A 20,672-nucleotide genomic window follows, 5' to 3' on the forward strand; every position below is an offset into this window, starting at 1 on the left:
ATCCCAGCACTTTGGGAGGCCGAGGCAGGCGAATCACGAGGTCAGGAGATCGAGACCATCCTGGCTAACACGGTGAAACCCTATCTCTACTAAAAATACAAAAAAATTAGCCGGGCGCGGTGGCGGGCTCCTGTAGTCCCAGCTACTCGGGAGGTTGAGGCAGGAGAATGGCGTGAACCCGGGAGGCGGAGCTTGCAGTGAGCCGAGATCGTGCCGTGCACTCCAGCCTGGGCGACAGAGCAAGACTCCGTCTCAGAAAAAAAAAAAAAAAAAAAAGAGTGGAAACGAAAGAATAGGTAGCAGTGTCAAATACTGGAAAGAGGTCGGGCTTCATAAAGTAGGAGCAGAAACCAAGTTGTAGCAGATTGTGGAGCGAATGGAAGTTTAGAAAGAAGAAAGAGTAAATATGAACAATTAAACGTGGCCCCGGACGCGGTGGCTCACTCCTGTAATCCCAGCATTTTGGGAGGCCGAGATGGGCGGATCGCTTGAGACCGGAGTTTGAGACCAGCCTGGGCAACGTAAGGAGACCCTGTATCTACTAAAAATACAAAAATTAGCTGGGTGTGATGGCGCGAGCCTGTGGTCCCAGCTGCTCCGGTGGCTGGGGTGGGAAAATCGCTTGAACCCGGGATGCAAAGCTTCCAGTGATCTGAAATTGCACCAGTGCACTCCAGCCTGGTTGACAGTGAGACTCTGTCTCAAAAAAAAAAAAAAAAAAAAAAAAAAGAAAGAAAAAGAAAAGAGAAAGAGAAAGGCGGCCTACGAAAAGAAGAGAATGGTTGATGCTTAGTAATGGGGGAAGTTTTATTGTTTTTTCAACTATTTTTAAGACAGGAGGAGACAAATTCTGACAAGAATTGAGCTAATAGAAAGAGAGGTGTTAAAAATACAAGAGGATATTGGATAGAGTTGGGATCCTGAGAAGGCAGGATCCAGTGGTTAAGTAAAAGGATTGCAGGACTGTATTTAAGCCTGTGGATGGACACCTCTTTGCATTATTAAAGGAAGAAGAAAAAGAGTGAATGGATGATGACGAAGTAGAGAAGTGTCTGAGGCTGCTTCTTCCTAGGAATGGTAGAATTCAAAATTTTCTGTTATGAAATCAAATGAGTTAAAGCATTCAAAGTTTTAGCATGTAAAGTTAATACATAAAGTTTTATTTAGTTTATAATTTAGTGATTCATAAAATTATTGAGCAAATTTAACTTATCACTGTTATATGATGATCGTGACATACTTAACTAATGTAGAAGACCAAGACTGTAAAATAACCTGTCTTAATTATGTTTCATTCATTTCAAACACACGGTTATGGATTGGAAACACCCCTGTTCTTCTTTGATGTTGTTGTTGTTTTTTGAGACGGAGTCTCGCTTTGTCTCCCAGGCTGGAGTGCAGTGACGTGATCTTGGCTCACTACAACCTCTGCCTCCTGGGTTCAAGCGATTCTCCTACCTCAGCCTCCCGAGTAGCTGGTATTACAGGCGTGCGCCACCACGCCCGGCTAATTTTTGTATTTTCACTAGAGACAGGGTTTCACCATGTCAGCCAGGCTCATCTCAAACTCCTGACCTCAAGTAATCCGCCTGCCTCGGCCTCCCAAAGTGCTGGGATTACAGGTGTGAGCCACTGAGCCCGGCCTTCTGTTTTTCTTTGGATTGCTCTTCCTACAGTTTTTGTTTTCCTTAAGTTGGGGTCTCACTCTGTCGCCCGCTGGACTTTGATAACAATAGGAATGTACATCTTACACAAAATGCAGATGCCTAAAGTACATCTGAAAGACGATGTGAATAATTCCTGTAGTCTATGCAAATAAAGAAATAATTGCCTTTATTAAAGACTTCCTATAAGGTGAGTCCTTTATTTCAGTAGCTCTTAACTTAGAAAGTTGGGAGCCTAGCTTGGTCCAGAGGCACCCAGGCGGGAGGGCGGGGAGAAGGCTCTGCAGCCCGAGGGGGCGTGTGCAGGGGCGGGGCCGCGGGCGGAGGAGCGCGGACGCTCCGGGTATCGCGAGAGTTGGGCGGGCCGAGCAATCGCAGCAGTCTACTCCCTCACTCTCCCTGGAGGAGCCGCTGGCCCTGGACTCTCCAAATTCTGAGCTCTCATCATGGCGGCGGCGGCCGCGGCGGCCGTCGGGGGCCAGCAGCCGTCACAGCCCGAGCTGCCCGCGTCGGGGCTGGCCCTAGACAAGGCGGCCACCGCCGCGCACCTCAAGGCGGCCCTCAGCCGGCCGGACAACCGCGCAGGTGCTGAGGAGCTGCAGGCGCTGCTGGAGCGGGTGCTGAGCGCCGAGCGGCCGCTGGCCGCGGCTGCCGGCGGCGAGGACGCGGCGGCGGCCGGAGGCGGGGGCGGTCCGGGGGCCGCCGAGGAGGAGGCCTTGGAGTGGTGTAAGTGCCTTCTGGCGGGCGGCGGCGGCTACGACGAGTTCTGCGCGGCGGTGCGGGCCTACGATCCCGCGGCGCTCTGCGGCCTGGTCTGGACAGCCAACTTCGTGGCCTACCGCTGCCGGACGTGCGGCATCTCGCCCTGCATGTCGCTGTGCGCCGAGTGCTTCCACCAGGGCGACCACACCGGACACGACTTCAACATGTTCCGTAGCCAGGCCGGGGGCGCCTGCGACTGTGGGGACAGCAACGTGATGCGGGAGAGCGGGTGAGTGGAGCCGTCCCCGCGGGCGAGGCGACCCTGGGCCGGGGACGTCGCTGGAGGGCCTGGAGCGGGGCACCGGGAGCCCACTCTTGAGCTGTCAAGGGGAGGGTGCGGGGGAGGGTGCAGCCACAGGGGGATGGAGGTGACTGAGCTGTCAGCGGTGGAAAGGGGGTGGGGAGCAGAAAGCAGGGAGAGGAGAGCGTAGAGCATGTTTAGGAAACCGGGCTGTGAATTATGGGGAAGCCAGGGTGGGTAAATGATAGCGAGAAAAGAGCCAGTGTATGGGTTAGGAGGGGAGTGAGGGGGAAAGGATTTTTGGGGAAGCTCGTGTCGAGCTGTCAAGTGTGTACTTGTTGGGAAAGGCTATAAAGCCTGGTTCTTGGGAAGAGACTTAGGTTGTGATTTGGATTGGCTGGGAGGGGTTGTTATTGGGGACTGTATTGGCTCGCGGGATGATGAGAGCTGGGGAGGTGGTCTTGTACGTGCAGGGAAGGACGCTTGAGGAAAAGGTCTTCTGAACTGCCAGTGTGTCTGTCAGTATGAGAGAAGGAGCTCTAGAGGGTTGAGGGAGGAGGGAAGGGGAGGGGCCTGCATGAAAAGTGACTGTTGAGCTGTCAGTGGAGTATTTGGTATGCTGGGATGACATTTAGAATTGGGCTACTGAGCAGTCCGTTACAGAATACCCGCCGTACCAGGAGAACGAACAAAATACTGAGCGAACTAGGAATCAAGTGTTAGGTCTTCTCCAGTTAAGGGCACTTTATTCACTCACTGATATGTGAACATCTAAGAGGAGACAACAAATGCCCTTTTGACAGGAGCGATACATCAGATGTTGGGACTTATGAGAGAAGACATTTCAGAGTTTGCAGTGAGTTAGAGAGTTAGTACATGTAGAGTCTTGGCTTGGAACGTGATGTCAATGTCAGGGACAGTCTGAGAAAAAAGGAAAAAGTGAAAGGGGCGATTTTGGATAGGCAGTAGTTGAAAGAATATTAGCAACTACTAGTTGCTAGCAGTTATTAAACTTCTTCAATTTTCAGGTCTTAGGATTAATGACAGAGTACAATCTTTTTATAAATGGTCACCTTTTTTTTGGGAGTACTTGTAAGGTTACTGTTACTCCAAAATGTTTGTACCTACTATGTGCAAGCAAGGCTTCTTGGATATTAAAAATGAATGAAACATTGACCAACCCCTTACTCTACTTGCACTGGAGTAGAAAGTAATAAATTCCTTAAACAATAACTTGATAACTAGAGGAGGGAGAGGAGGTTTCTGTCCAGAGGGAGTAAGAAAAAGTCTTCAGAAAGAAGGTATTTTGATTTTGCTAATAATAATAACATAATTGCAGCTAACATTTGAGTTTTTATTTATTTATTTATTTATTTTTTAAAGATGGAGTTTCGCTCTTGTTGCCCAGGCTGGAATGCAATGGCGCGATCTCGGCTCACCGCAACCTCCGCCCCCTGGGTTCAAGCGATTCTCCTGCCTCAGCCTCCCGAGTAGCTGGGATTACAGTCATGCACCACCACGCCCGGCTAATTTTGTATTTTTTTTTTTTTTAGTAGAGACAGGGTTTCTCCATGTCGGTCAGGCTAGTCACGAATTCCCGACCTCAGGTGATCTGCCTGCCTTGGCCTCACAAGTGCTGGGATTACAGGCGTGAGCCACTGCGCCCGGCCAACATTTGAGTTCTTGAACTGTATCTCTGACACTTTAAAAGTACTTTTAAAAATTTTATATTTGAATAGATAAAATATATAGCTAATAAAGCAGATACACACACACACACAGAGTTGGAAATTTTTCTCCCATCTAGTCTTCCATCTGTCCAGTTCCTTCCTGCTTAGTTTCTCTTAGTGCAGAACAAGCAAGGATGTTTCCTAGTTTTTCAGTCTCTTTTTGTGCAAAGGGTTGCATACTTTCCACTATTTTACATCTTGCATTTTTTAGTTATCTTAGATGTATTTTTCTTATTAAAAAGTCAGTGTCGTCATTCAATTTTTTTTTTTTAAAACTGCTGCATAGTGTTACATGTTTTGAATTTGCCATTCTTTTTTTTAATTTCTTTTTAAAATTTTTTTGGTGTGTGTGTGTGTGAATTTGCCATTCTTGATTTAATGTCTCTTCATGGGCATTTGACTTTCCAGTATAAAATTAACAACGTGGTATTAACTGTCTTTTCCCACCTAGTCAAGAGGGTCAGTGGGATAAATTCTCAAACGTGTGTTTTCCAAATTGCCCCCCTGAGGCTTAGTACTAATTACTGTATGAGACTGCCTGTTTTCCAACAGCCTCATCAACAGAGTAGTAGTAAAATTTTGGACTTTTATTGGTTAAAAGTGGCCAAATTCTAGCTGTTTTACGTGATTTAACTTATTCTTTGACTCTGAGATTCTTACTTTTATTATTTTCATTGTACAGAAGAGGGAAGTAGGGCAGAGTTAAAAAAAAACTTGGTCAAGATTGCATTGGCGGTAAGCTAGGCATGCTGGCTCCAGGGCTCCAGAGCTGGTCTAGTCAACCATTTCTCTTTACTGCCTCTACTAAATAGCATTCTTACTGGTTTTTCTTTTCAATTCTATGTTTTATCTTTTTTTTCTTTTTTTTTCTTTTTTTTTTTTTTTTTTTTACTTAATATGTTATTCTTATTTGGGCCTTCGTTTCTTTCTTTTTAAACTTTTTTGTTTGTTTTTGTTTTAAAGAAGCACATCAAAACAGGAGTTGGAGCAATCCTTTACTGATAGTTAGACATTTTTATTTCTTGGACTGGGTTAGCATTTAGGAAAGCCTCCAGAGAACCTGAAGGTAGGAAATGACATTGATTCTTTCCTGACTTTTGGAATACAGTGGTAATTATCAGATTATTGAGGATGAGATGCAAGTTTGATTGCTTGTGATGCTTCAGTGTACTACCAGAAATATGCCAGTGAGTTTCTTTGAAGGTATTCATACAGTTTTAGGGTATCCAGGCTATAGATAGTCAACATCCTAACCTCATGGTATTTGCTTTTACTGGTGTCTCATAGGTAAGTATTATTTTCCCAGTCTGGCAACCCTCTATGAGTTGATACATAATATTTAAAGATTTATTATTATCTCTGTCTGAAACCAGAACCATTGCCTATATGTGTCAGCAGTTGCCATGTCCAGTTTCATAAAGGGCAAGATTGAACAATAAACAGTATGGTGGCCATGTGATTATTCTGAATTTTTTATAACTGCTTGAATTGGATAGAGTAATTTTTCTGGGCTATACAACTAATTTACTGCCTCAAGAGACATAGGTGATGTTGACCAGCTTTGCAACCTAAAAGACTGCCTGTGGAACCTTTTTAGAACTGGAAATCATCAACAGCCTATAACAGTGTTCTCATGGGCAAAGCTGGACTACCCTGACATGAACAGAATGTTTGAACTTTTCTAAGTTTTTGATATTTTAAAAACCCGTTTAGGTTGCCGAAGATTGAATGTGTGTTGATTTTTATTCTAACTGCCATAAAAGTTTGTAAATTTCATGGTCAGTCACTTTTAGAGGAAGGATTCCTTTTCTTCTGCTGTATTTGTGCTCTTAGTAAATGAGAATACATCTTGCTGTGCCATAATCCTTTTCACAAGTGTCTGACTGTTGCCTGTAGGATGTTCAGTGATTGGAGTTGGAGAAGGATCTTGAATCCATCACAGCTGTATTTATATTTAATTTTCAAATTAGCAATTATAGAACTATGGGGAGGATTTAGTTATTTTTGACTGAGTAGTATTGGTATAATCAATGTGGCAGTATTAGCAGATATACAAACCAAAGGAAGAAAACAATTGAGGATTCATTTGTGGGATGAGATCACAAAGGCTATGGAAACTGTGTACTAATAACTGTATGTGGCCGGGCGCGGTGGCTCACACCTGCAGTCCCACACTTTGGGAGGCCAAGGTGGGCGGATCACAAGGTCAGGAGATCAAGACCATCCTGGCTAACATGGTGAAACCCTGTCTCTACTAAAAATACAAAAAATTAGCCGGGCGTGGTGGTGGGTGCTTGTAGTCCCAGCTATTCGGGAGGCTGAGGCAGGAGAATGGCATGAACCTTGGAGGTGGAGCTTGGAGTGAGCTGAGATCTTGCCACTGCACTCCAGCCTGGGCGACAGAGCGAGACTCCGTCTCAGGAAAAAAAAAAAAAAACAAAAAAACCAAAACAGCTGTATATGTAACTACAGTTTTGCCACTAGTGAGTAAATGCAATGCGGTCATTGTCAGAAATGCTTCATGGGGGCTGGGTGCGGTGGCCCACACCTGTAATCCCAGCACTTTGGGAGGCCAAGGTGGGCAGATCACCTTAAGTTGGGAGTTCAAGACCAGCCTGACCAACATGGAGAAACCCCATCTCTACTAAAAATTCAAAATTATCTGAGCATGGTGGCACATGCCTGTAATCCCAGCTACTCCGGAGGCTGAGACAGGAGAATCGCTTGAGCCTGGGAGGCAGAGGTTACGGTGAGCCAAGATCATGCCATTGCACTCCAGCCTGAGTAACAAGAGTGAAACTCCATCTGGAAAAAAAAAAAAGCTTTATGGGGGGATTAACTCAAAACAAAATGAAACAAAACAAAATAGCCTGTAATGGAAAGTCTAAAATGCACTCGTTCCTCAGTATATGGTATACATTGGAGACTGGTTCCAGAATACCCACCTCCCACCCATTCTCCAGGGTATACTGAAATCCTGCTTGTAAGAAAAGTCTGCCCTTCATGTATATGAGTGTCAGATCCCATGAATTCTGTATTTTCGATCCATGTTTGGTTTAAAAATCCTTGTATAAGTGGAACCCTTGCTGTTCAAACTAGTGTTGTTCAAGGGTCAACTGTAATGTCTGACTGGCTGGTTTTGGGCGTTGATGGGATACTAACCGGCAACTGGGATTTTAAACATTTAGTTCTCAAATTTTGGTGCAGAAAATGAGGAGTTTCATGTTCTGTCCTATATTACAGATATTTTTGTCTCCTTGCTTGTTCTTTCTCACATATTCTAAGCTCCTTAAAAGATAAGGACCTCATTTTGCTATTAGCCAGAGGCCAGCACAGTCTCTTGTATTTAGTAGGTGTCAGTAATTTTGAATTAAATTGGATAAAAAAGTGGCTGCTATACTGAAAAAGTTGCTGTCAGATTACATTGCTTTAGTTATTTGTGAGGTCGTATTGATTATTAAATCCATAGCAGCTTTTTTCAGAGTGCTTTCATTTTTTTTAATTTCTGAAGTAATACACATTGATTATAACATAAACATAAGTGGATAAAGTAAAAAGTAAAGGTGCCTTTCTCCATCCTACCCCTCAGTAAGAAATTTCCCTTTCTTTTGAGCTTACTTATGTATTTAAAAGACATTAGTTATACTTTATCGAGCATTTCTAGTTTTTTTTTTTAGAGACAGGTTCTCGCAGTGTCTCCCAGGCTTGAGTGCAGTGGTGTGACATCACAGCTCACTGCAGCCTCTACCTCCCAGGCTCAAGTGATTTCCCACCTCATCTTCCCAAGTAGCTGGGACTATAGGGACACACCACTACACCCAGTTACATTTTTTTTTTTTGTTTTTTTTGTAGAGATGATATTTCACCACATTGGCCAGGCTGATCTTGAACTCCTGGCTTCAAGCAGTCCATCTGCCTCAGCCTCTCAAAGGGCTGGGATTATAGGCATGGGCCAGAGTGTGGTGCCTGGCCTGTGTCGTGGAAGGTCTTTAGGTTTTTTGATCTGTGGTAGCCAGAAATTGAACCATGTGAATGTCTGGTTGAAAAGTATCTTGCTTTTTTCCCCTTAACATATTTATGGACACTATCTCGAAAGTTGAACTGCTTCATTTTTGAAGTTAAATAGTATTTCATTGTATTTCCATGTTTTTGTAATGTACTGTGATTTTTGCAGTCAGTTCCCTACTGATAGACATTTAAATTGTTTCCAGACTTGGGCTATTGTAAACATTGTTGCAGCAAGTATTCTTGTATACGCTTCTTCATATGTGTGTGAGCTTATGTATGAGGATAAATTCCTAGAAGTTATATTTTGGTTGAAGGAAATGTGCAAATTCAACTTTGATAGAACCCTCCAAAGAAATTAATTTACATTCCTGCCAACAATGTATAAAACAGTTTGTTTCCCCATATCCTGGCAGTATATATGGTGGTATCAATGTTTCTGATCTTTGCTGCTCTCATAAGGAAAAGTGGTATCTTGTTTCTTTTTTTTTTTTTTGAGACAGAGTCTCGCTCTGTCACCCAGGCTGGAGTACGGTGGCGTGATCTCGGCTCTCTGCAAGCTCTGCCTCTTGGGTTCACGCCATTCTCCTGCTTCAGCCTCCCGAGTAGCTGGGACTACAGGCGACCGCCACCGTGCCCGGCTAATTTTTTTGTATTTTTAGTAGAGACGGGGTTCACCGTGGTCTCAATCTCCTGACCTTGTGATCCGCCCGCCTTGGCCTCCCAAAGTGCTGGGATTACAGGCGTGAGACACCGCGCCCAGCCTCTTGTTTCATTTGTTATCTCCCCGTCCCACTGCTCTTTCTTCCCAGCCAGGACTATTTTGAAGCAAATATCAGATGCCTTATAATTTAATTTGAAAATATTTGAGTATGCATCTGAGTAAATAGATGTGAACTCTAAAACATAACTCAAGTGTCCATCAGCGGATGAATGGATACACAATATGTGGAGTGTCCATAAATGGAATATTTAGCCTTAAAAACTATAAAATTCTGACATGTTAGAATGTTACAATGTAGATAAACCTTGGAGACATTATGCCAAATGAAATAAGCCCATCACAAAAGAACAGATGCTTCTGTTTATGTGAAGTGCCAGGAATAGTCAAATTCATACAGACAGAAAGCAGAATAGTGATTATCAGAGGCCAAGGGAAGGGAAGATTGGGGAGTTATTTATTTATTTATTTATTTATTTGAGACTCACTCTGGCATTTATTATTTTTTTGAGTCTCACTCTGTTGCCCAGGCTGGAGTGCAGTGGCACGATATTGGCTCACTGCAAGCTCTACCTCCTGGGTTCACGCCATTCTCCTGCCTCAGCCTCCCTAATAACTGGGACTACAGGCGCCCGCCACCACGCCCAGCTAATTTTTTGTATTTTTAGTAGAGACGGGGTTTCACCACGTTAGCCAGGATGGTCTCGATCTCCTGACCTCGTGATCTGCCCGCCTCGGCCTCCCAAAGTGCTGGGATTACAGGCATAAGCCACCATGCCCGGCCTGGGGAATTATTTATTTATTTGTTTATTTAACAGATACAGAGTTTCAGTTTGGGTAGATGAAAACGTCCTTGAGATCGATGGTTGTGATGGTTGCAAAACAATGTGAATGTACTTAATGCCACTAAACTGTACATTTAAGATGGTTTTAAATGGTAAATTTTATGTTATTTATATTTTACCACAATTAAAAAATAATGTCAGGCATAGTGGCTTACACCTATAGTCCCAGCTATTCCCAAGGCTGAGATGGGAGTATTGCTTGAGCCTGGGAGTAAGAGGCTGCAGTGCATTATGATCAGACCTGTGAATAGTCACTGCACTCCAGCCTCAGCAACACGAAGAGACCTCATTTCTTGAAAACAAAGCAAAAAACAAACAAAAAACTCCCCCAAAACCACAATACCAATACTACACCTAAAATATTCATAATCTTTTTGTTTGTTTGTTTGCTCGTTTTGAGATGGAGTCTCACTCTGTCACCAGGCTGGAGTGCAGTGGTGTGATCTCGGCTCACTGCAACCTCTGCCTCCTGGGTTCAAGCGATTCTCCTGCCTCAACCTCCTGAGTAGCTGGAACTACAGGCGCATGCCACCACGCCTGGCTAATTTTTTGTATTTTTAGTGGAGGTGGGGTTTCACCATATTGGTCAGACTGGTCTGGAATTGCTGACCTCAGGCAATTCACCTGTCACAGCCTCCCAAAGTAGTACTGGGATTGCAGGTGTGACCCCCACACCTGGCCTAATTTTTTAATCATTACAAAACTCAGTTAAAACTATTTTCAATTATGAAACAATTTGAATTTACAGAAAATTACAAAAGTAATATAACAGATACCTTTGTACTTACCATTGAGATGAATAGATGTTAACCTTTTGCCATGTTTGCTATAGAGCTGCTTTTAGTCAAAACCCCAAAGAAAGGTCAACCCACCTCTCCCTTCCTTTCTCTTTCCCTCTCCAGAAGTTACCATTTTCCTGAAATTCCTGTGCCACATTATATATATATATATATATATATTTTTTTTTTTGAGATGGAGATTCACTCTGTCCCCCAGGCTGAAGTGCAGTGGTGCGATCTCGGCTCACTGCAACCTCCTCCTCCTGAATTCAAGCAATTCTTCTACCTCAGCCTCCTGAGTAGCTGGGATTACAGAGGGCTGCCACCATGCCCAGCTAATTTTTGTATTTTTAGTAGAGACGGGGTTTTACCATATTGGCCAGGCTGGTCTCGAACTCCTGACCTCAGGTGATCTTCCCGCCTCAGCCTTCCAGGGTGCCGGGATTACAGGCATGGGCCACCATGCCTGCCCCATCAGGAATTTGAGGTCTTGTTTTTCTGCTTATCGAAACTTGGTATTAATGAGAATACGTGGACACAGGGAGGGGAGCAACACACACTGGGGCCTGTTGGGTGGGGGACAGGGAGAGGGAGAGCATCAGAAAAAATAGCTAATGCATGCTGGGCTTCATACCTCGGTGACGGGTTGATAGGTGCACCAAACCACCACAGCAAACATTTACCTATGTGACCTGTACATCCTGCACATGTACTTCAGAACTTAAAAAAAAAAAAACCAAAAAACACTTGGTGTTATATATATAAATTTATAATATTTTACCAATCTGTTGGAGACAGACATCTTTTTAAAATTTATATTTTCTTGAGTAGTGAAGTTGAACATCTTTTCATATGTTTTGGGGCCATTTGGGCATCTTCGCTGGTGAACTGCTGGTTTATATTGCCTGTTTTGTTTGTTTTTCTGTTTTACTGAGTTTTAAGAATGCTGTACGTACTCTAGATGCTGATCCTTTGGTTGTATAAATACCTGATTTCATCTTCTAGTTTGTGTCTTTTTACCTTGAAATACATAATTTTGTTGTAAACGATTTTAAATTAAAAATGTAGTTTTTCTTCTACAGTTTGTATTATTTTTATTTTGTTAAAGAAATCTTCACTCTGGTTTTAAAAAATGCTTATATGTTTTCTACTAAAAGATTTAAGGTTTTTCATTGTACACTTAGGTCTTTTGTCCATCTGGAATTTATTTTTACATGTAGTATGAGATTGAGGTCTGTATTAGTCTGTTTTCACACTGCTATAAAGAACTGCCTGGCTGGGCATGTTGGCTCACGCCTGTAATTCCAGCACTTTGGGAAGCCGAGGCAGGTGGATCACCTGAGGTTGGGAGTTCGAGACCAGCCTGATCAACATGGAGAAACCCCGTCTCTCCTAAAAATACAAAATTAGCCAGGCGTGGTAGCACATGGCTGTAATCCCAGCTACTTGGGAGGCTGAGGCAAGAGAATCGCTTGAACCCAGGAGGCAGAAGTTGCGGTAAGCTGAGATCATGCTATTGCACTCCAGTCTGGGCAACAAGAGGAAAACTCTGTCTCAAAAAAAAAAAAAAAAGAAAAAAGAATTGCTAGAGACTGGGTGATTTATAAAGAAAAGAGGTTTAATTGACTCATAGTTCAGCATGGCTGGGGAGGCCTCAGGAAACTTATAATCATGGTAGGAGGCACCTCATCACAGCAGCAGGAGGGAGAAGCAGCAAGCAGGGGAAATGCTAGATGCTTATAAAACCATCACATCTCGTGAGAACTCACTCGCTATCATGAGAACAACATAGGGCAAACTATCCCCATGATCCAGTTACCTTCACCTCATCCTACCCTTGACACATGGGGATTATGAGGATTACAATTCAGGATGAGATTTTGGGTGGGGACACAGCCAAACCATATCATTAGATCTAATTTTATCTTTTTCAATATGAGGATTCACTTATTGAATATTTTTTTTCTCCATTGATCTATAGTGTCACCTCTATCACATACCAAACCTCCTATGTGTATCCTAAGCTCTCTGTTGTATTGATATGTCTCTTGTAGCAATACCATACTACTTTTTTAGAACATTAAAATGTATTTTGATATGGCAGGATTTCTGTATTATTACTCTTCAAAAGGATTTTTGGCTGTTCTTGGTCCCTGTTTTCATTTGAATTTTAGGAGCTTGTCAAGTTGTTTGGAAAACTTCTGTTAAGATGTTGACTGGCATCACATTAAATATGAGGAGGTTGCAGAAAGATACATGTTCAAGTATATTCATTGTAACACTGAAACAGGGAAAAATGGAAACAATGAGATTAGTTAACTGTAGTTTAATCATTCAATGGAATACTTTATGGTAGAATACATAAATTGCCATCCATCTTAGTCTGTGCTGATATTATACCAGACTGAGTAATTTAGAACAGAAATTTATTTCTTCCAGTCTGGAGGCTGGGAAGTCCGAGATTAAGGCTTTGTATGTGTGTATGTGTGTCTGGTGAGGCTTTCTTATTGCATCCTCACATGGCAGAAGCTGGGAAGAGGGCAAATGGGGCCTAAGCTTTTTCCCTCCAGCACTTGCTTAAGTTAGAGCCCTAATGGACTTAATCACATCCCCAAAGACTTCTGCCTCTTAATACCACCACAATGGAGATTAAGTTTCAATGTGAATTTTGGAGGGGACACACATTCAGACTGTGGTGCTCTGCTTCTGCCCCTTGCCCGCACAAATTTATGTCCTTGTCACCTACAAATACATTCATTCCATTCCAGTAGCCCCAGAAGTCTTAACTTGTTCTAGCACCAGCTCAAAAGTCTAAACTTGAGAGTCTTATCTAAATATCATTTCAATCAGATATGGTGAGACTCAAAGATATGCTTCATCCTGTGGCAGATTTCTCTCTAGCTGTGAACCTGTGAAGTCCAACAAGTTACCTGTTTTCAAAATACAGTGTCTACACTGTTGGTGGGAATGTAAATTATTAATAGTAATGCCACTATGGAGAACAGTATGGAGATTCCTCAGAAAACTAAAAATAGATCACCATAGTAGTAATTCCACTACTGGGTATATATCAACAAAAAAGGGAAATCAGTATATGAAAAAGAGACGTGAAGTTCCATGTTTATTGCAGCACTATTCAGAGTAGCCAAAATATGGAATCAACTTAAATGCCCACCAATGGAAGAATGGATAAAGAAAATGTGGTATATATGCACAATGGAATATTATTCAGCCATAAAAATGAAATCTTGTCATTTGTAGCAACGTGGGTGGGACTGGAGGTTATTATGTTAAGTGAAATAAGCCAAGGGCAGAAAGACAAATACCACATGTTTTCACTCATGTGTGGGAGCTAAAAAAGTGGATCTCATGAAGATAGAGAGTAGATTGGTGGTTACCAGAGGGAAGGGTAGAAAGGAGGAGGGGGATAAAGATAAGTTAATTGGTGGGTACAAATACATGGTTTGATGGAAGAAATAAGACCTAATGTTATATAGATCAGTAGGGTAACAGTAGTTTACAATAATCCATTGTAAATTACAAAATAGCTAGAAGAGAAGAATTTGAATGGCTGTAGCATAAAAAGACAAATATTTAAGGTGGTGGTATTCCAAGTACATTGATTTGATCTTTACAAATTATATGAACGTATTACATTATTACATGTACTCAGAAACTATGTACATCTATTATGCATCAGATAAAACACACACATACACTAACACACACATATACTGCAATGGTGAGAGAGGCAAGCACAGATGTTTTCATTATGAAGGGAGGAATAGGCAAGAAGAGAGGAGTGACCGATCCCAAGTAAGTGCAAAACTCAGTAAGGCAAACAACATTAAATCCTAAGGCTTGAGAATAATTGTCTTGCTTTCTGGACACACTGTGTTGGGGGTTGGGTCCTCAAGGTGTAAGAATTAAAGAAAGAGGAAAGAAACATGAAAGGTGGGCCGGGCGCGGTGGCTCAAGCCTGTAATCCCAGCACTTTGGGAGGCCGAGACGGGTGGATCACGAGGTCAGGAGATCGAGACCATCCTGGCGAACACCGTGAAACCCCGTCTCTACTAAAAAATACAAAAAACTAGCCGGGCGAGGTGGCGGGCGCCTGTAGTCCCAGCTACTCGGGAGGCTGAGGCAGGAGAATGGCGTAAACCTGGGAGGCGGAGCTTGCAGTGAGCTGAGATCCGGCCCCTGCACTCCAGCCCGGGCTACAGAGCGAGACTCTGTCTCAAAAAAAAAAAAAAAAAAGAAACATGAAAGGTGGCTTGCCGGTCAAGACTGATTTATTTTAGAGAAAACAAACCTGACGGGAGCCTTCTGGCCAAGTTAGGCCCACTGTCTTACAGACTGAGAGTTTTTAAGGATTCAGGGTGGGAGAGTTTATCAGAGGCTTGGACTGCTTCTGTGTCTCTTTGTTGTGATTATCTGAGAAGGAGAGTTGTGTGTCTTCCCATACATTTTTCTGCAACTACAGGCATACCCCCGAGTCTGCTTTTAGCTTCCCTATCTTAGTTCACCTGATGGGAAAGGAATGTGCTTATTAAGACCCACTGTTTTACTGGGGCCTATTGTATGAACGTGAAGTTTGGCAGTTACCCTAGAGACTTTCCCCCCACCTCCCTCTGGGCCTGAGCTGTCTTATCTGTATTTTACTGTCTGTTCTTTCTGGCTGCTTGTAGTTAGCAGAGAAGTTATTTCCTTGAAATGCATGAGACTAGAAAGGAAGCTGGAACTGAAAGTGGCAGTGTCTGACTGAGATGACAGTGCTCCTCCTCTGTCACAAGGCTCCTGGTGGCTCCACCCCTGTAGCCTCTGTTGGGTGCAGTCCACACTGTACCTCTTACCAGTTGGAATCAGGTACCTGTGGCTCTCCTAGGCTACAGTTGCAGGTTGGTGACTATGTGACTATGATTCTGGGGTTTTGGGGCCAACCCTGCCCCCACAGCTCTACTGGGTGTTGCCCTTGTGGAGACTCTCTCTGGTGGACCTGCCTCCTGCCGACCCTACCGCTGGCTCCACTAGGCATTGCCCTTGTGTGGACTCTGCTGCTGACCTGCCCTGTGACAGTTCGCCCTGTGACAGTTCTCTGCCTGGGCCTCAGGCTCTCTGGTACATCCTTTGAAATTTAGCAACATGTGGACACTTGGGAAGGCTGCTTACTGCTTGTTCCTTTGGGAGTGGCAGCCTTAGCAGCATCCGGGCCCACTTGAACTACAGATGGGGTGCAAGGGGCACTGCATTGGAATGCAGGGAGCGGAGACTTGAGTTGGTGCTGTGCAGCAAGCCCTGAGGCTCCATAGGTACCCTGGACCTCTCCCTTGAAACAGTTCTGCCCTCAAGGCCCCGGCATTCTGGGCCTGTGATGGGTATGGCTGTCTCAAAGATCTCAATAGCTTTTAGGGTCATTCTTCCATTATCTTGATGAAATAGTCACACCTTGGCCACGCCCTTGATTTTTTTCTCCTAAGCATACTTTTTTATTCTTTACCTGGCCTGGTTGAGAATTTTCCAAATCTTTACATTCTGTGTCTTTCTCGATTATAAATTTCATCTTCACATCATTGTCTCTCTTTGGATTTTACTATAAGCAGCCAAGAGGAGCCATGCAATATCCTAAACACTTTGCTTAGAGATTTTTTTCTGCTAAATATCCTAGTTTATAGCTCTTAAATTTTGCCTTTCACAAAGTAGTAGGACATGGATATAATTCAGCCAATTTGTTTTTTGCCATTTTGTAAAAAGAATGGTCTTTCCTCCATTTTTTGATATGGTATTCCTCATTTCTGCTTAAGAGATCATCAGAATGGCCTTTATTCATATTTCTACCAAAATTTCATTCTTCCTTTGGGCCCTCACTGGAACTATCTTTAATGCTTCTTTTATGGCAATCTAAGCTTTTCCTAGCATTCACTTCAAAACTACTCCAGCCTCTACCTATTACCCAGTTCCACATTTTCAGGTATTTGTTATAGCAACAACATCACTTCTCCATATCAATTTCTGGCTTAGTTCATCTGTGCTATTATAACAAAATACTTGAGACTGAGTAATAAAGAACATAAATTATTTCTTACAGTTTGAAGGCTGGAAAGTCCAAGATCAAAGCACTCATATTTGGGGTCTGGTGAGGGCCTTCTGCTGCATCCTCACATGGTGGAAGGGATGAAAAGGGCAAAAGGGGCAGATCTTGTGTCCTCATATGGTAGAAGAGTGGATAAGCAAAAGGGACCTGAGCTAGTTCTCTCCAGCCCTTTTATAAGGCACTAATCCATCTGAGAGGGCAGAGCCGTAATGACTTAATCACTTCCCCAAAGGCCCTGCCTCTTAATACCCCCACAGTGGGGATTCAGTTATGAACATAGTTTTGGAGAGGTCACATATTCAAACCGTAACACCATCTATGTAGTATTACACATGGAATTATTATTGAATATTGAAGCAGTCTTGCATTTCTGGGATAAAATCCACATTGTCATGATATATTATCCTTTTTATAGATTGCTGGATTTAAGTTGCTTGTATTTTGACATGAGGATTTTTGTATCTATAGTCAAGAAGGATATTGTACTGTACTTTTCTTCTTTTGCAATATGTCTGATTTTGGTATCGGGGTAAAGCTGGCTTCATAAATGAGTCGGGAAGGACACCCTCCTCTTTATTTTGTAAGAGTTTGTATAGAATATGACATTATTCCTCCTTTAAATATCTTGATAGAGTTTGTGGGTAAAACAGTCTAGGTTTGGAATATTTGTTGTTGGAAGCTTTTTAACTTAATTGTAATATTTGTTGAATAAGGTTTTCACATATTCAATTTCTTTTCTTTTTTCTTTTTTTTTGAGACTGAGTTTTGTGCTTTTTGCCCAGGCTGGAGTGCAATGGCACGACCTTGGCTCGCTGCAGCCTCAGCCTCCCGGGTTCAATTGATTCTCCTGCCTCAGCTTCCTGAGTAGCGGGGATTACAGGCGCCTGCCACCATGCCTGGCTAATTTTTGTATTTTTAGTAGAGACAGGGTTTCACCACATTGGCCAGGCTGGTCTTGAACTCAGGCGATCCACCCACCTCAGCCTCCCAAAGTGCTGGGATTACAGGTGTGAGCCACCGTACCCGGCCCTATATTCAATTTCTTTAGTGACCTGTGTCATTTATTCAGTACTTTTTTTTCTTTGTGTGAGCTTTGACAGTTTGAATCTTTCATGAAGTTTGTCCATTTCATCTAAGTTGTTGAATTTATGGGTACAAATAAGGAGAAATTTGTACTATTTGTCCTTATTTTCTCAATGTCTGTAAAGTATGTAGTGATATCCTTTCCTCTTTATTTTATTTTATTTAATTAATTAATTTATTTATTTTTTGAGACAGAGTCTTACTCTGTCGGCCAGTATGGAGTGCAGCGGTGCAGTCGTGGCTTACTGCAGCCTCCTGGGTTCAAGCAATTCTTCCTCCTCAGCCTCCCCAGTAGCTGGGACTACAGGTGTGCACCACTGTGTCTAACTAATTTTTTTGTATTTTTTGGTAGAGATGGCATTTCACCATGTTGTCCAGGCTGGTCTTTAACTCCTGATGACCTCAGGTGATCTGCCACCTCGGCCTCCCAAAGTGCTGGTATTACAGGCGTGAGCCATTGCGCCTGGCTGGCTTTTTCATTTCTTTATCACTTTTTTTTACTTTTTCAAGGAACCAGCTTTTGGTTTTACTGATTTTTTTTTTGTTGTTGTTCTCAATTTCATTGATATCTGCTCTTCATTATTATCTTCCTTTGTTTTGTTTGAATTTAATTTTCTAGTCTTTTTATGGTTTCTTAAGGTGGCAGCTTAGATTTGTAGTCTTCTTTTCTAATAGGATATAATGCAATACATTTCCCTCTAAGCATAGTGTACAGGCATCCCACATTTTTGATATGTTTTCATTTTTATGTAGTTCAAAATATCTTCTATTTTCTGTGATCTTCTTTTTAGCCAATGGGTCATTTAGAAGTTTTGAGCTTTTTAAGGCTGGAAGTGGTGGCTTCTGCCTATAATCCCAGCGCTCTGGGAGGGTGAGGGTGGTGAATCACTTGAGCTCAGGAGTTCGAGACCAGCCTGGCCTACATGGTAAGACCCCATCTTTATAAAAAGTAGAAAAATGAGCCAGGCATGGTGGCATGTGCCTGTAGTCCCAGCTACTCAGAAAGCTGAGGCAGTAGGGTTTCTTGAGTCTGTCATATAGAGGCTGCAGTGAGCCAGGATGGCGCCACTGCATTCCAGTCTGGGTGACGTAGTGAGACCCCATTTCAAAAAAAAAAAAGAAAGAAATTTTGAGTTTGTTTTTTTTTTTAAGATTATGACTATATTAGTAATTTTCTTCTCCTTCTCCTTCTTTTTTTTTTTTTTGAGACAGGGGTCTTGCTCTGTCACCTAGGCTGGAATGCAGTTGTGTACCATCTCAGCTCACTGCAGCCTCCAGCCTCCATCTCCCGGGTTCAAGTGATTCTTGTGCCTCAGCCTGCCAAGTGGCTGGGACAACAGGCACACCACCACGCCCAGATAATTTTTGTATTTTTAGTAGAGACAGTATTTTGCCTTGTTGCACAGGCTAGGCTTGAACTGCTGGACTCAAATGATCCACCTGCCTCAGCCTCTAAGAATGCTGGGAGTACGAGTGTGAGCTATGGTGCTCAGCCAGTAATTTCTAATTTAATTCCATTATGGTGAGATAGCACACTTACACGATGTCAATTTATTTAAAATAGTTAAGGTTTCTTTCATAGCTCAGAATGTGGTCTGTCTTGGAATGTTCCATGTGCACTAGAAAAAAGCGGTTATTATTCTGTTGTGGGGTGTAGTGTTTTATAAATGTCAATTTGGCAAGTTGGTTGATATTGTTGTTCAGGTCTTCTATGTTCTTACTGATTTTCTGTCTGCTTGTTCTCTTCATTACTGAGAATGGTGTTGAAGTCTCCAAATATAATTGTGGATTTGTCTCTTTTTCCTTGCAGTTGTCAGTTTTTGCTGCTTGCATTTTGGAGTTCTGTTGTTAGGTATGCACTTAGGATTGTTATGTCTTTGTGGTGAGTTAACTTTTTAATCATTATATCATGTCCTCTTTATCCCTGGCAATATTCCTTATTCTTTAGTCTATTTTGTCTGATATTAATGTCATCACCCATATTTCTTTTGATTATTGTCAACATAGCGTGTATTTTTAAAACTCTTTTTTTTTAGGGACCGGGTGCTGTGGTTCACACTTGTAATCCCAGCACTTTGGGAGGCCAAGGTGGGCGGATCGCGAGGTCAGGAGATCAAGACCAGCCTGATCAACATGGTGAAATACTGTCTCTACTAAAAAGACAAAAATTAGTCAGACGTGGTGGCATGTGCCTGTAATCCCAGCTGCTTGGGAGGCTGAGGCAGGAGAATCGCTTGAACCCGGCAGGCGGAGGTTGCAGTGAGCCGAGATTGCACCACTGCACTCTAGCCTGGGTGACAGAGCAAGACTCTGTCTCAAAAAAAACCCAAAAAATCTTGAAGTGTTTTTTTTTGGAGACGGCATCTCACCATGTCACTCAGGCTAGAGTGCAGTGGCACAATCTTGGCTCACTGCAGTCTTGACCTCCTGGGCTCAGGTGATTCTCCCACTTCAGCATCCTCAGTAACTGAGACTATAGGTGTGTGCCACCACACCCGACAAATTTTTTTTTTTTTTTCTTTAATAGAGACAGGGTTTTGCCAAGTTGTCCAGGCTGGTTTCAAACTCCTGAACTCATGCAATCCACTGGCCCCTTGGCCTTTCAAAGTGCTGAGATTATAGACGTGAGCTACTATGCCTGGCCAAATTTTTTTTCTTTTAAACTGTTGGTGTCTTTTCTTGAAAACTCTTCGTGTGTGTGTGTGTGTGTGTGTGTGTACTGGCAGTTGATCTTGTTTGGCCTTGCTTTTT

At 42.8% G+C, this 20,672-nt stretch overlaps 1 protein-coding gene across 9 annotated transcripts in view; it reads left to right on the top strand.

The window, feature by feature from the left end:
• Positions 1 to 2,040: 2,040 nt before the first annotated feature.
• The window catches only part of UBR3 (ubiquitin protein ligase E3 component n-recognin 3), a 268,922-nt gene continuing 250,290 nt past the window's right edge, over positions 2,041 to 20,672 (top strand). For all 9 annotated transcript variants that reach the window (XR_012421203.1, XM_005573426.4, XM_005573427.4 and 6 more), the window contains exon 1: positions 2,041 to 2,655. Coding sequence is in view for 8 of the 9 variants with exons in the window: in XM_005573426.4 (XP_005573483.1) it covers positions 2,111 to 2,655 (545 nt within the window). In the remaining variant the exon portion in view is untranslated. The remainder of the gene's footprint in view (positions 2,656 to 20,672) is intronic.

Source organism: Macaca fascicularis, chromosome 12 (genome assembly GCF_037993035.2).
Source record: "Macaca fascicularis isolate 582-1 chromosome 12, T2T-MFA8v1.1".
Classification (NCBI taxonomy): domain Eukaryota; kingdom Metazoa; phylum Chordata; class Mammalia; order Primates; family Cercopithecidae; genus Macaca; species Macaca fascicularis.